The 15,695-nt window shown below is 40.0% G+C and overlaps 1 protein-coding gene across 10 annotated transcripts in view; it reads right to left on the minus strand.

Annotated features, from left to right (window-relative positions):
- ATG7 (autophagy related 7) overlaps window positions 1–15,695 on the minus strand; it is a 237,849-nt gene that overhangs the window by 181,040 nt on the left and 41,114 nt on the right. For 9 of the 10 annotated variants that reach the window (XR_014232333.1, XR_014232334.1, XM_082345567.1 and 6 more), the window contains 5 exons: window positions 14,050–14,138; window positions 12,255–12,376; window positions 8,191–8,281; window positions 7,289–7,433; window positions 2,108–2,266 (listed from right to left, as the gene is read on the minus strand). Coding sequence is in view for 8 of the 10 variants with exons in the window: in XM_082345567.1 (XP_082201693.1) it covers window positions 2,108–2,266; window positions 7,289–7,433; window positions 8,191–8,281; window positions 12,255–12,376; window positions 14,050–14,138 (606 nt within the window). In the remaining 2 variants the exon portion in view is untranslated. The remainder of the gene's footprint in view (window positions 1–2,107; window positions 2,267–7,288; window positions 7,434–8,190; window positions 8,282–12,254; window positions 12,377–14,049; window positions 14,139–15,695) is intronic. The other variant, XM_082345563.1, reaches the window with a different exon arrangement.

Consider the following 15,695-nt stretch of genomic DNA (forward strand, 5'->3'; position numbering starts at 1 on the left):
GACCTGGCTCCCAGTGGTAAGGAATGCATAATCCAATAGGTAAGACGGAGTAACATGATGTAAGTGCTGAGGAAGAGGCTTGATCCTGGTAGGCTGATGTTTTCAGGAAAAGGTGAACTTGATCTCTAAGGCCCAGCACGACCTGGCCTTTGCTGACGCCCTAGCTCTGTGTCTTTCTTGACCTCCATGCTTCAGCTAGCCTGGTTTTCTTTCAGTCCACAAAGGCAGCATGCTGCTTCCTACCTCAGGCCTCTGCACAAACAGCTCTGCCCCCCCTTGGTCTAGCTAACTCCCACCCATGCTTCAGGACTTATTTAGCTTCCTCAAGGAAGCCTGGTTTAGGTCAGGCCTACCTGTTAAACATTCTCACAGCAACTGAGCTCCTGCCTCGTGCACTTATTACAAGTGTAACCGTTTAGGAAATTAGTTTATTGACCATGACCCCATCTAGACTTGAAGTTCTATGCAAGGGAGGGGGAACTTCGTCTGCCTTGTTCCCCAGTCCCTAGCACACAGTAGGCCTTAAATAAATATGTGACAAGTGAGCAAGTCATAGAATAACTGAACAAATAAATAGGGGGAACTGCATTGGGTCATAGACCATGGCTAGGATTTGGGCAAGCAAAACTTTCAGGCAGAGCTCAGATTCAAAGCCAGGTCTGTCTGGGCCCAGAGGGCAGTTCACGATACTCTCTGGTGATAGAATGAATTATTCTTCCTGACTGTGCACTGCCTCCCTCTAATAGAATTATATGTCCATGCCCTTTGCCATACGACTTTGCAGGACCTCCCACTAGGAAGGCAGGGTATACTGACCAACCCCATTGACTTAGGGCCTGGCCCTGTGACTAGCTCTGGCAATGGAGACGGAGGACACTGCACAGTGCCATTTCTGAGCTGAGACTTTAACAGGTATAGGTATGGTAAGCCTCACCAACTCCTTTACACTTCTACCTTCCACCATGAGAAGAGTAGGACCAGCTGACTGTTGCTCCTGGAGCGTAGATTTTGAAATAATGACATATAGGGCAGATTGGAACCTGACTCGAAGCCTGAGTCCAGCCTAGCCTACAGCTAAGCTATGGCTAACCTGCAGACCCATGAGCATGAAATAATGTTTATGATCGTAAGCCATTTAGATGTTGGGAGTATGTGATATGCAATATTGTCACGGCAGAAACCTAACTAAGATGCCTCCTCAGTGATGGGGTGTAACTTACTCTTATCTCTTCTGGCATCCAGCACCTCACTGGGTACAGTGGGTGTTCAATCAATACTGTTCAATTAAACCCAATAAATGACATTCCTCTGGTACACTGATGAAATGGGCAAAACAGTCAAAGTTGCTTTTAAAGCAAAGACTGTTAAAATGAATGAATCTAATGCTGAGTGACTAAACAGAGAAATTTTCAGAAAGCAGGTTTTTTATTTTTAGCCAGGGCCAAGAGTCTCTTGTGGCACTTTAAGTACAAACAGATACTTCGGAGACACCTAATCTAACCTCTGTCACATAAATTGATTAAGCATGCAAGATGCAGAATGTCTTTTGCTGGATGACCTCAAAAACATTGGCAAGATTTTGAATCAAATGAGCTGAATGACTTGCCTCACTGTTTTTAAAGTAAACGATGAAAGTCAAAAATAAGAAGCAGCTGGAATAAAAAGCTAAACATTAGCCAGATCTTTCTTCTGCAGACTTACATTCAATTTAATTTCATAAACCTGTACTAACTATCAAGTATTCTGGTGATGAGGAAAATAATATCCTACATCTGAGTCACCATAAATCCCTTTGGAACAAGGCAGTATCTAAAAATATTCGTACCCCAAATTCCTCAACTCAGATAATGCTTTGCAACTTATAAAACATTCTTTTCATGTACTCTTCATTTTATTTTCATAATAATATATGAGAGTTTTGTTTTGTTATTGTAATCTGCACCTCTGAGATGAGGAAACAGAGGTTCGGCCACATGATGAGGGCCTGGTAGTAAGTGACAGATGTCTGACTCCCTTTCACCAATACCACAGGGCCTCATTCCCCAAGACTTAAACACTGAAAGATCCAGGAGAAAACCTCAGACATTCTCAAACAGCATCGACGTACCACTCCGGGGAATATTTTCTGGAGCCGGTCTGCTGCAGCCAGGGCCTTGGGCTTACCACCCGCCAGGCAATCTTCAAATTCATACAGAGGCTGCCTCACAGGGTTGGAATAGGAGATCTTGGCATTGTCCACAAATGTGATGTGTCTGACGCCCCAACCCTGCATGGAAACAGGAGATCATCGTGTGTTTCTGATGAACATTTCACAGGGTGTCTCCCTTGAAATCCCTAAAAGGGGTTTTATTTTGGAGCAGCTTGGGAACCTCGAAATACAGGAAACTCCAGAAATTGAATTGTGCAAATTCAGTTTTTGACAGTGTCAACTTCCTTTAAAAGACAAAATAATTATACACACAGTGTATAATTACACTGGCTTCCTACAGTAACGGGACTAAGAAATGTCATTGTGGGTCTGACTAATAATTCATTATTTTTGACAGTGGCACCAGAGGAAGCTTTGGGGGTGAGTCCCATAAGAACTGTTCCTGTTACTGTCTTAAAAGGATTAGCAAGAGCCACCCAACGTCCTTGTTTCCTTGAATGACTAAGTAAGCATAAGTAACGGCTCATCCTAAAATTCACTTAAAGCCTGAATTAGCTCCTCGTAAAAGTGACTTATAAGTTATTTCCAATTGTATAACACCATAGAAGATTTTGTACTTTTTCTCCAAGAGGCAAAGCCCTTATTAATATTCTGGAATGTAGGGGACAATTCTACATTCTCAGAAATAGTTTTCATGATTTCATACACTTCAATTCCATCTCCTATGAAGTCTTATAGAACCACATGATTTTAAAATTAGATAGGCTCTTTAAAATCTTTAGTTCAATTACTTTATTTTACAGATACAGAAACTGAAGCCCAGAAAAGATAAGCGACTTATCTTAGGTCATAGATCTGGTTAATGGTGGGGAGGAAATGAGATCCCCAGAGTGGCAACCAAATGAAGATGCCTACTTTCTGGGGTGAGATGGGGTATGTGTATTTCGGTAAATCATAAACAAGCACAGTGATGTAAGAGAAGCCCTGCCAGGATTGGCTGCAGAGTTAAGAGTCTGATCTCTGTCTTATTTCAATATCATTCCATTAGGGACTTTGAAATTCAGTTAGTCTGATGATTCCAGGGGCACAGTCAACAACAACCCAAGACTCACTGTCGGGGTGGAGGATGATGGGCCAGAATCCACTCTTTTGAAAGCATAGTTTAAGTCGGCTGTTTGTTTTGAAGCCCACTGGTAACTTTGGTCTACCCACCCAGTTTTATAAGTGACTTTCACCAGGTAAGCAAACTACCATGGAGGGGGAATAAAGGTATGGAAAATCCAAAAGTCACTGGTGCTTGGCTTGGGGATATTTATTTTGGGAGTATTTTTGCATTCCTTAAAGCAATGCTGAGTGGAGAGCAAGGAAGGCAGTCTGGGAACATGCTTGGCGGTGGGAAGAAAGCTACGTAAATTACAAACATACCACAGGTTAGTCACATGCATGTGGACTCTCACACTTAACTTTCAGTTTCCTGGAATGCTACACAGTTTAAATGGCTAATCTGTAAAGATTAAAGAAAATTACAATACTCAATGCTGGTGAGGATGGGGTGATGAAAAAACTATTTTACTGATTGAGAATGTAAACTGGTATAATTCTTCTGGAAAGCAATTTGGTAATAGGTTTCTAGAACTTTTTAAATGTTCATATCCTTTGACCTACTTCCAGCAATCTATTTTAGGAAATAATCTGAAATACTGACAAAAATGCAATCACAAAGATGTTCTCTGTAACATAATTTAGAGTTGTAAAAAACTAGAAACAATGTTAATGTCTAACATTAGGGGAATGTCACAGTAAATCATGTTTCATCATACAAGAAGGCATATTCTACAACCATTAAGAAAGCTTTTTAGGTATCCTTTTTAATGACACGAGAAAGTGTTTACAATGTTAATTGGTAAAAGCAACGGGCATTTTTATATATCAAATAAGATTTTTAAATATACATTAAACAAACACTGAAAAGAAATAAGTGAAAATGTAGTCAAAAAATGGGTCTTCTTTTCTTGCTTTACAACTCTTATACTCTACAAATTTTCTACAATGGGTCTATAATGACTTTATAATTTTAAAAATGCTAAGAAAACTTAAGTACCTCATTCTGGAAGTTAGGAAAAGAATGAAATAAATTCCACAAAAAAGGAGGAGGAAATGAATAAAGATAAAAGTAAATATTAATGAATCTGGAAGCAAAACAAAACAAAAACAAAAATTATGGAATAAAGAGATCAAGGATTTAGTTCTCTGGAAAGACTGATAAAATAGACAAGCCTCTCTGGCAAGTCTGAAAAAGAGAAAAAAAGAGAAAACACAAATATTCAACATTAGGAATAAGGAGAGATAAAAAAGAGGATAAAGAGAAGATTTAAAAGTTGGTAAGAAGGACTTCCCTGGTGGCGCAGTGGTTTAAGAATCCGCCTGCCAATGCAGGGGACATGGGTTCAAGCCCTGGTCCAGGAAGATCCCTCATGCCGTGGAGCAACTAAGCCCGTGTGCCACAACTACTGAGCCTGCACTCTAGAGCCCATGAGCCACAACTACTGAAGCCCGCGTGCCTAAAGCCCGTTCTCCGCAACAAGGGAAGCCACTGCAATAAGAAGCCTGCGCACCACAACGAAGAGTAGCCCCTGCTCTCTGCAACTAGAGAAAGCCTGCGCGCAGCAACGAAGACCCAACACAGCCAAAAAAGAAATAGAGAAATAAATTTATTTTAAAAAAATGAAATAAAATAAAAGATGGTAAGAGAATACCACATGTATTTTATATCAATTAATTTTCAAATTTAGATGAAATGGATGATTTTCTAGGAAAACAACACATGACTAAACTGACTCAAAAGAGGTATAAAATCTAAAAAGGTCAATGACTATAGAAACATTTGTAAAAGTTCCCAAAGATTCCCTGCCCTCACTGCCAACAAAATTCCAAAAGGCACCAGGCCCAGATGGATTTATAACTGAATTTTACCAAACTATCAAGGAACTGATAAGTCATACACTTAAACTGTCCTGGAGCATAGAAAAAGGCAGAAAGTTTTATTTTATAAAAGTAGCATAACTCAGCTCTAAGATACACGACACCACAAAGAAAAGGAAAAAACATTACTATAAACCAACTTGACTTATGAATGCATATGTAAAACCTAGCAATAAAACATTATCAGTTGAATCCCATAGTATATTAGAAGAATAACATACCATGAACAAATAGGGTTTTTTCCAGGAATGCTCAACATTAGAATACTATTATCTTGATAGATGTATTTGATAAAGCTCAACCATCATTTCTGATGTAAACTCATAGTAAACTAGAAATAAAAATCTGCCTCCTTAATTTATAAAAGAGCATTAGCAGAAACCAATATCACATATCAAAATTAAAGGGAAAAACAAGAAGTTTCTCATTAAAGTCAGTAACAAAATGAGGATGCCAACTCTCCCCACTATTCCTCAGCAAAACCATGGAGTCCTAGCCAATCCTAGAAATAGGTATAAACGTTGGTGAGGAATACTTATCAACCTAGAAAATTCTGAAGAATCAACCAAACAACTAATATAACTAAGAAAGTTTAGAAAGATAGCCAGATAGAATATCTTTCCTATATATCCCAATAATAGTCAACTGGAAAATTTAGTGGGAGGAACATATCTTTAAAAGAAAAAAAACAATTAAACATGTGAACATAAACTAAATAAGGCATGTGTGAGACCTAAATAAAGAAAATGCTACAAAGATGATCTAAATAATTTAAGAGATATACAATGCTTCTGGAACTAAGGATCAATATTGTAAAGATGTCAATCCTTCCCAATTTATCTATAAATTCATTGTAATTTGAGTTAAAGCTGTGAGTAATAATGCAGGAACAAACAAATGGAATGATGGAACAAAACAGAATCCAAAAAGAGACTCAGGTACATAAGGAGATTTAGTATTTGATAAAGGTGGAAAAATGATGATTTGTATTATTGAACGAATGCCATTCAATCAAATGACTATCCACTTTGTGGAAAAAAAGTTAGATATTTAACTCTCATCATAAAACAAAAATAAATTCCACATTGATGAAGATCTAAACATAAAAACAAGAGTTCTGTAAACCATAAAGAAAAAGATTGACATATTTAATAACATCAAATTTTTAAAAACCTTTATGTGGCTAAAGGTAACTTAAATTGAGAAAAATATTTGCATTATATTACAGAAAAAAGGTTAATATCCATTAAAAAAAGAACTCCTAGTCAATATATAAGAAACAAAGCCCAAAGGACATGAATAGAAGAAATAAAATTCACAAAAGAAATAAAATTAAATACTAACCCTCACTAATTAAAGAAATGCAAATTTAAAAGCTCTGTTTTACATTCTCTCTAACAGTAATTCTACTTCTAGGGCTTTTTTCCTAAAGAAATAATCCCATGGACATGTAAAGATATAAGAATGTTCATTTCAACAGCATCTCTAAAAGAAAAATATGCTGAAATTGATTAAATAAATTGAGGACAAGACATATAATAAAATCCTACATATACATAATATGGAATACATAGAAAGAGAACCACAATTATTGTTATATTAAGTTAAAAATAAAAGCGTGCTATAGACAGTATGCTATGATCCAATTTTTGTAAATATAAATAAATAAATAAGTAAGAGCAAAGATGACAAATCTCTCTCGCTGCATTTGCACATACCTATGAAAACTTCAGGGAAAGACGCTGTGTAATAATCTGTGAAGTCTGCTTAATTCTGGTAAGTGACTTGGGATGGGAGTGGAGGGAGAGTTCCTGTTTCTACCTTATAATAAAAGCATGTATTCCTTTTATACTTAAAGAGATACTGAGAAAAAAAAGGGAGGGAGACAGGGAGGAAAAAGAGAAGGGAGGGAGGGAGAGAGAATAGGGGGAGTCTGGGAGAGAGAAGGCACTCAGGTGTAGTCGTCGCTTGGTATCCGTGGGGGACTGGTTCCAGGAGCCCCTGGGGATACCAAAATCCACAGATGCTCAAGTCCCTTACATAAAATACAAGGCCCTCCAAGTCTTCGGATGTGAAACCCACAGGTATGGAAGGTGGACTGTATAGTGAAATAAGAAGAGAAGCCACAGCTTTAGAGGTAACATCTGACAAACTTACCATCAATGTCCTGGCTACATTACAACCCAAGGTGCCAGCTCCGAGCAGCAGACACTTGACAGACACAACCTTGTCTAAGTCCAAAGTAGGGACCAATCTCCAACACATCAATTTGAGATTTAGATCCACTGATGACTCAGCTAACCTAGAAAATGAGAGAATTACTTATTTATTTAGTCAGTCACTCATTTATGCCCCAATCTTGTCCTTTTTAGATAGAAAGTAGCTGTATGAGAAAATAAGAAACAAATACTATGGAAATTAGTATCGAAGGAAAAGTAAAACAAAGCTTGAGGGTGAGCGAGGAGGAGAAAGGTGACCACACAGAACGCATGCCACCATTATCCTCTGCAATTGCACAGTGATGGGCCCACCAATCTGATCCTGAGCTCCCAGCAGCCAAGGTGAAATGGGAAGCATGACCAGGTGTAGGAGTTACTGTGTCCAGGAATAAAAACACACCAGCCGCTTCTGAGGAAAGATTTTCCTAATACTGAAAACAGAGAAATTTCCGTCTCCTCAATAAAGGGGGTACTTACATCATGCCTTCAATACAGTACTGGTTTCTGTGAAATTTCTTATAATGTCCTTCAGTGTAGGCTAATGGACAAAATCAAAGGGCAATGAATAAAGAACTAAAAGGTGGTGTAGGTACACAGGTCTGAGAGTCTGAGCTTGAAGCAAGAACGAAATTTAGAATGTCTAGAGAAACATGAATTGTGTGTCCTTCAGGATATCCATCATTAATATTAATTCTCACAACCAAACGTAAATCAAGAGGCAGCCAAGAGTGGATTAACACTCGTCGTCAGTGTGAAGGCACCCCCTGACTGAACTGGGCAATGCTCTTGGCCTGACAGAACCTGGTGTGCACCCTGGAGAAAACGGCTTCCAAAGTATACCTTTTAGGGTCCATACATTCGCTGAGGTTCACCATCCTTGGTCCCATGCCTCCTTTCTGGTTCTTTTCCCATCCAACTGCCTTGGGACAATCTTAAGGCAAATCAAACAGTAAGTTTAGGGAAGGAGGGAAAACTAAAAAATAAGTCAAAGCAGCAAGATGGCTCACGCATTGATAAGCTTTTAGTTCACTTCTTTTTCAAGGTTTGCAGGCCAGAATTTGCATCTACTTGCCTCAGTTGCCTCATTTTCCTGAGCCACTAGGAATCTTGTTTAGAGACCCTCAGACCCAAGCACTGTCTTCCCGCAGAAGAGCTTCTGAAATAGCCCTGGTCTCTGGCCCGAGTTGCCTTAACTTCTGTAGTTACTGGAAGTTGCTCCAAAAAAAGAATGTATCTGGAGCGGGTCTAAGCCTGTGAAGGGCTTTCTACCTTAGGAAGACAAGCCAGTGTGACTGCAGCACACCTTCTGCTGAGCTCCCACCCGGACCTGTACCTCTCCGTTGAGCGCGCCCCTTCCGTTCCTCATCCTTACGTTACGCTTCCACCCAGCCTCTCAGTTCCATCACTGCGCCTACCTGTCTCCAGACCTCAGTGCAAGGGAATGCTCTTCTGTTAAGCTGCCCTCTCCTTTAGGCACATCCTTATCCATTCAGACTTTCCTCTCCTCTGACTTTTCCCTTTTCCGCGGACCTCTTTTAACCTCTGCAATGGGTGCCTCTGTAACTCCAATTCCAGCTGTTCTCAAAATGTGCTCCATGCAAAGCTCTGAGAGGATAAAGATCCCATGGCTGACGGGCCTGGGAAATGCTTCTGTACACCTACCTGTGTTCTCCACCTGCCCCACCACCACCCAAACCTGGAGCGTCACATCGCACATGAGGGAGATAAAGCTCTGAGAAACCTGCAGTAAAGGAGCCACTTTGTCTGATTTGGCTTTGAGCTTCCCAATCTTACCTGGCTCTCCATTATCTCCCTCAACCAGTAACACCAATTAAAATCTCACAGGACACATTCAGGGTAATGCTGCTCTATTCCACTGTTGCAAAATCCTCTTAAAAATCTCAATTGCTTTGCAGAATACTTCTGCTACCTCCTCACCTTAATGGAAACCTGGCTTCCTTGGTGGAAACCTGGCTTCCTTGGTGGAAACCCGGCCTTGTAAATCCTGCTAATGGGGGCCACCCAGTCTTACACTCCCCACACCATGGGACCTCAGTCGCTCTCCCTTCCTCACTGAATTCCCAAAATTCACAATAAAGCCTCAACTCCTTAGCAGGGAATTCACTTAGCTACCTACTCTTCCAGCATCACCTCCAATATCTGCTTGAAATAACAGTCCCTGAAGGAACAGAAGCTCCTTGACTTAAGGTTAAGAGATACAGGGCTATGGTAGGAATTTTACATTGGTCTCTAATTGTACACTGGTTTTCTTTGGACATTCTCCTACTTTTATTTCTATCAACACCTCTATTTTCCTTTCCTTGGGAACTTTTTAGCTTTCAACCTTTGTTTCTTAAAATAATAGTGCTCAATATAATTATGGGACCTAGAGGTATTGATTTGCTTTACACTATTTTTTATTTCTGGGACAGGACGACCAATGGGAAACGAGGGGGTCAGTTATCTTCAAAAGCTACTTGGCTGGGGGTATCTTTCACAGCAAGGAGCCGAAAAACAAATGACCCTTCCTGTTTTAACTCAGGTGCTCTGGTGTGGTCCTTTTTCACATCACAAAAAATTAAAACTGAAATAATAGATTTGAGTTCTTAAAGAGGATAAGAACTCCAAAATCATTTTTCTGGGGGAAAAAAAGAGTTCAAACCAGTTACTAACTCATATTTTGTTGGATTTTCTTACTATTCTCATGTTAAATTTAAAAATGCTTCTCTAACACATGTACAGAAATTTGACAAGAAATTCAGAAACACAGTCTAGTACTATAATTAATAACTCCAGCCTCAGCTTTCTCCTGTTACAGATAAGAAATTATAAGGCAAACACAAAATGTCATTGCAAATTAAAACATCTCTGTACTCAAGATGTTACAGCCATTTTAAGAAAATTAGATGTACTTTAAACTTACTGATAATTTTTTAAAATACTATAGGTGACCATAATATTTAGTCTATCATATCTGCTTCCACATAATCTACATCCATTAGACATACCCCAAGTTAACGAGAAAATATTTTTTAGGGGAAAGTTAGGCCCTGTCTTCCCCTAGCTGGACAAAGAGGAGGAGCACGTCAAGGACAGAAACTGAAAGCAGGGCTCTCAGCAGGGCTCTCGGGTGAGGGCTCCCACCTCAGCAGTGTCTGCTGCTTCCCTCAGCCAGCTGCTCCAACACTCTGTATCAGCAAAGGGGAGTGAGCTTGGCTGCACCACCAAGAGCAGAAGAAGACACAGGATATTCAAAATTGCATTTCTTATAACACTGTCATTGCAACTATGGGATGCCTCAGAAATATTAAAAGACACTACCATACGAATACCTTCAGTTCACATTACGATACAGAATAACTTTACAAAGTTTTATTTTTTATAAGGTTTTATTTACAGCTAAGAGGGAAAACATTAATTTACATGAAAAAAGAGGAACATCTACCTTTCTTAAACTAAATAATCTACACTCAATATCAAGCGTAAAGACTTGACAGCACTACTGCGCTACAGAAAACCTCTTTTTCAAATGGAATTGCACGGTGTTTCCTGGGTTTGCCAGCTTCACCAAGCATCAGTGATATATCACTGGGAGCAGGGAGTAAGAGTAATTCAGTGACTTTATCTTTAAAAATGGAAAGAAAAGTGCCTCCCCCCAAAGGTGGTTGGCAGGATTAAGTGAGTGACATGTGGAAATAGTTGGTGGCCTGCCAGGTGGAGACCAGGCCGCATTACTGGTTAGTTCACGCTCACCTCATTCCCCTGGAGCTACCTTCCAGTGGCGGCTTAATGAAACATCACATGGGAGCTATTTTAGAATGTGCCAGAAGAGGGTGCTAAATCAAATGTATTAAATATCTAAAGACGGCAGAGAGGCGACAGATATTTTAAGGCTCTAAACTAACAAGTAAACAGCTTCTTCTTTTGCCTGACGAAGCAGAGATTTTAACACCCCTCACCCCCAAAACACACACTCACATTAAGGCACATGATCCACGGATTAAAGAAAGCAATGTTCCTTGGAACAATGCAGGTGCTGTAAGGCGCAAATTAAACCATGTAGGTATATAAAAGTACTCTGGACAGCAAGTAAGACATAGAAATCTGAGGGATCATCTTGGAAAGGGTTCTTGGCTATGGGTAAGATAGGAAATTACCATAAATTAGCATTTATTAAGCAACTATAATATGCCACCATTGCGTCTGTCTTTTACATAGGAGTCAGATTCCTCATAAGGGGTACTCCATGAGGTGGGTATTATTACCTTTATTTTACTCAAATTTGGGTATGTTATTCTGTCTTTGTGATGTGTACATAAATATAAATATATAAATAAATGTGGGTATCTATATCTACACACACACACACACACACACACACACACATCTATCTATATATATAACATTATCTGTGAGCCCAAGTTTCCTAACTTATGAAACACGGAGAACAGCTGATGCCTACCACACAGGATCAGATGAAGAATATTAAACGTGGAAGGAGAAATGGCACTTTTGCTGACTGGCTTACTATACGGAGATTAAGATCACACACAACTTTTTGTAACAAATAAATATGTAGGTGCATTAATACTTCATTCTTCCTGTAAGAAGGGTAAGGAATAAAGATTTTATGTTAAGCAAAAACAAAAAATAGAGGGGAAAAAAATTCTCAGGACTGAAAAAACTGCCTCTAGGAAATTTCCTGAGGACAATCTCTGCCTTTGTTCCTGTCTGAATAGCAGAGCATGCCCTCTGTTCCAGGGAAGAGCTCCTAGTGGCAAAGAGGTAGGAGCTGTACTTTTCTCTATCTCCATTGCCATTGCGAAGGGATGAAAGAAAAATTAAACCTAATTTGGTTTCTGGTACATGGTAAGTATATGCATTCTCAAAGACCAGCAAGTTACCTGGGCTAAATGCCATTTCTGGAAGCTTCACTTCGAAGATGATGCTGTGGGTGACGTCTCTCACCCCCTGCAGAGTGCGGTCCCGGAAGCAGAGGACTTCAACAGACTGGAAACTGCTACTCCTGATGTCGGGCCCAGATTTTTATTTTTTATTTTTTTTAAGGAAGGAAAAGAAAGAGCTCACGTAAGAGCTTCGGCAAACCCAGGTGGAGAGGATTCAATTCATTGTACTTATGCCTCCCTGACACCCTTGGGGGATGATCTTAACCTCTGAGAGATTCTGAACATATCCACGCAGGCTTCCTTTGTCCAAGCGTTTAGAGGCTGAGCGCTGAACTGGCTATGATTTCTTTTTAGGTGAGTTTTATGTAACAATTTCACATTGCACATGAATATTTCTGACAAATGAATCTTAAATGCAGAAAAAGAAAAAAAAGCTCACAAGATATTAAAAAGAAACTCCAAGACAAGCATGGGTTCCTCTGGTCCCCCTTCTCCCACCTGAATGTACAGTCTACGACACGGCAGCTCGGGCAGTGGTGAGGAAGCCCACAGCTCTACAGACTCCCCACCAGGACAAGCAAGTACAACACTCTCCCTCTGGGGATGATCTATAATCTAGCTATCTTTAGTGAACATTGTTATTCAAGTAAAGCAGACACAAAGGTAAATACCCAAACCCTAAATATAAAGGAGCTTGTCTCATGCCTCCTCCCAGTCAATAACCAGCCCCTTCAAAAGTAACTCTTACTCCAACTTCTAAGTCCAGACATGGGTTTTGCCTGTTTTGACCTTTACATACATGGAACCAGGGAGCACGTACTATCTCAGGTCCAGACTCCTTCACTCAACATTATGTTTTTTAAAATTCATCCATGTTGATATGTGTATCAGTAGTTCATTCAGATTCACTACAGCATCGCATTCCATTGCAGTGAATACACCACTATTGATTGTCCATTTCATTGTTCAAGGACAGCTGGGTTATTCCCAGTGTTTGGTTATTAAGAATAATGCTGCTATAAACATTCCTGTATATGTTTTGCTTGCATCTGAGTATTCATTTCTGTGCTGTATATACCCGAGAGGGAAACTGCTGAGCTATAGATATTTTTAACTTTGGTGGATACTGACAAACAGTTTTCCAGCAGTGTTTGAGGGTTCCAATTCATCCACATCTTCGACAACACTTGGTATTCTCATCTTTTTAAACTCATTCTGGCGAGTATCTCATTATCTGGTGAGTATGTAGTAGTATTTCATAATGGTATCTTATTATCTTTATTAATGAGTAGTATCTAGTTATACTTCATTTCCTTGATGACTAATGATGTTGAGCATCTTTTCAAATGTATATTACCCTCTGTTTTATTTAGTCCAAGGTTGAGAAAAAGGGCAGATGGTAGCAACAGGAAAATCCTATCTGAACCTGACTCAGATAGCTGAAGGGAGGGCTAGAGAATTTCAGGATGGGGACCTCCAGCTGTTGGCCCTGCCCTACTCTAAAATATCTTTAGGGCTGTATGGTCGGAGTCTGAAGCTCCATAACAGACCTGCTTAGAGGCTCACCACTGATGGAAACTGGATCATGACTGATTTATTGATTTATTATCTGGTTTCTACGCCAGCAGTGAAAAAAATCCATTTGGGAAAACAGAAATATAGATATAGTTAGGCACAATGTCAAAAACATATAGACAAAGACAGACACAGACACAGACAGACAGACAGACAGACACACACACACACACACACACACACACACACACACACACACACACACACACGTAAATACCATCTGTGGGCTGCTAGGACCAAAAAATTCCTCAAAGGCCATCCAGGGTACTGGGCTAAGTTACAGGGATCATATACACCAATAGTTATCTGTGAACAGAAAAGATTTTCTGAGTGAGGCAAGTATCATGTCACATTCACAACACAAACACTGCTAATCCCTCCTCTTTCCTATTTATGCTCTTTTGCAAAAGCATCAACAATTAGACACTTGGTGAAGGGCTAGAGGCAAGAGAAGAAAGCCAAAGGACCTCACACCAGACAAGAGAACTTCTTGATGGCAGGGGCTGTCAGATTCTTCTCTGCACGTCCCCTGTGCCTCGCATTGGGCCTGGCAGAGAGTAGGAACTAGATACATTCAGAAGGAAGAAAGACTGAAAGGAAAACTGGGAGGGAGGAAGGGCAGTCAACTGTCAGGGCTCACACAGAGAAAATCCTCTCACAAAGAGACATCATCTGCGAAAATTGCTAATTTTCATGTAATGAGAAAATCAAGGAAGGGTCACTACCATTGTAAATCCAGTGAGACCAAATTAAAAAGCCGGATGTCTTTGATATTGCTAACATATATTTCCTCCCATTCCTCCCTCTTCCAGCTCCCCCAACCCTGATCTCCAACTGGAAAACTCAACTGAACTTCAAACACCATGTCTTCAGTGAAGACTGCCCCTGGTGGAGGTTATCACCCTGTCCTCTCTGCTTCCATATCCCTCTGTACGATATACATAACATCTTTCACTTTTTCTGTCTCCTTCCTCTCAAAAGACAATGAGATCTTGATTTCTAAATACCATTCTCCTGCAAAAGGAAATCAGGGCTCCACGGCTACGTGGCTAATTCTAGGGCTGCAGCAAGGAAAATACAAGATGAGCCTGAAGCACCTTCTACACCAGAAAGTAAGGAAGTGCTCAATAAACAGAAGGACGGTGGGCATGTCAAGTGGGCACCCGAGACACCTGAAAGAGCTCTCAATGGCCAAGGCGGGGACAATCTGATCAACAAAATAAATAACGTGGTATTGGATTATAACCTAAAGTATAAAACAAGTATCTATGAGTCCATACTGATATAAATGATGAGATAAATAAATACGAAGGTGAAGGGACAAATCTTTCTTACAGAAGATTTCCAAACAACATATGTAGATACCTCCCCCTCCAGGAGTAGAGCTGAATCGTTCTCCTCCTTGAGTGTGGGCTCGACTTAGTGACTCGCTCCCAAAAGAAAAAAATAGTAGTTTTGCAGTGGAGAAAGCTGGCAAATTCTACCTTAAACAAGTGATCAAGTTCAAGACCATCAGGGATGCCATGTAAGTATCAGGTAGCTTGGATATAATGATGACAAGGGCACTTCACCTTAGTGGTATTCTTTCCAAAAATAACCCCATCTAATATAACCCAGCTAATCATAAGTAAACATCAGACGAACCCAAATTAAGAGGCATTAGACCAAAATAACTGAACCAGTACTCTTCAAAACTGTCAAGGTCAAGGACACTAAAAACAACAAAAGTCTGAGGAACTGCTACAGACCAGAGCTGATGAAGGAGACATGACAACAGAATGCATCTGGGATTCTCCTGGGTGAGAAGGTGAGAGCATGGTCTAAGAGACAGGTTCCTATGAGAAGCAAGAGAGCCCTGAGAAT

This window comes from Balaenoptera borealis (genome assembly GCF_965194805.1).
Source record: "Balaenoptera borealis genome assembly, chromosome: 12".
Lineage (NCBI taxonomy): Eukaryota > Metazoa > Chordata > Mammalia > Artiodactyla > Balaenopteridae > Balaenoptera > Balaenoptera borealis.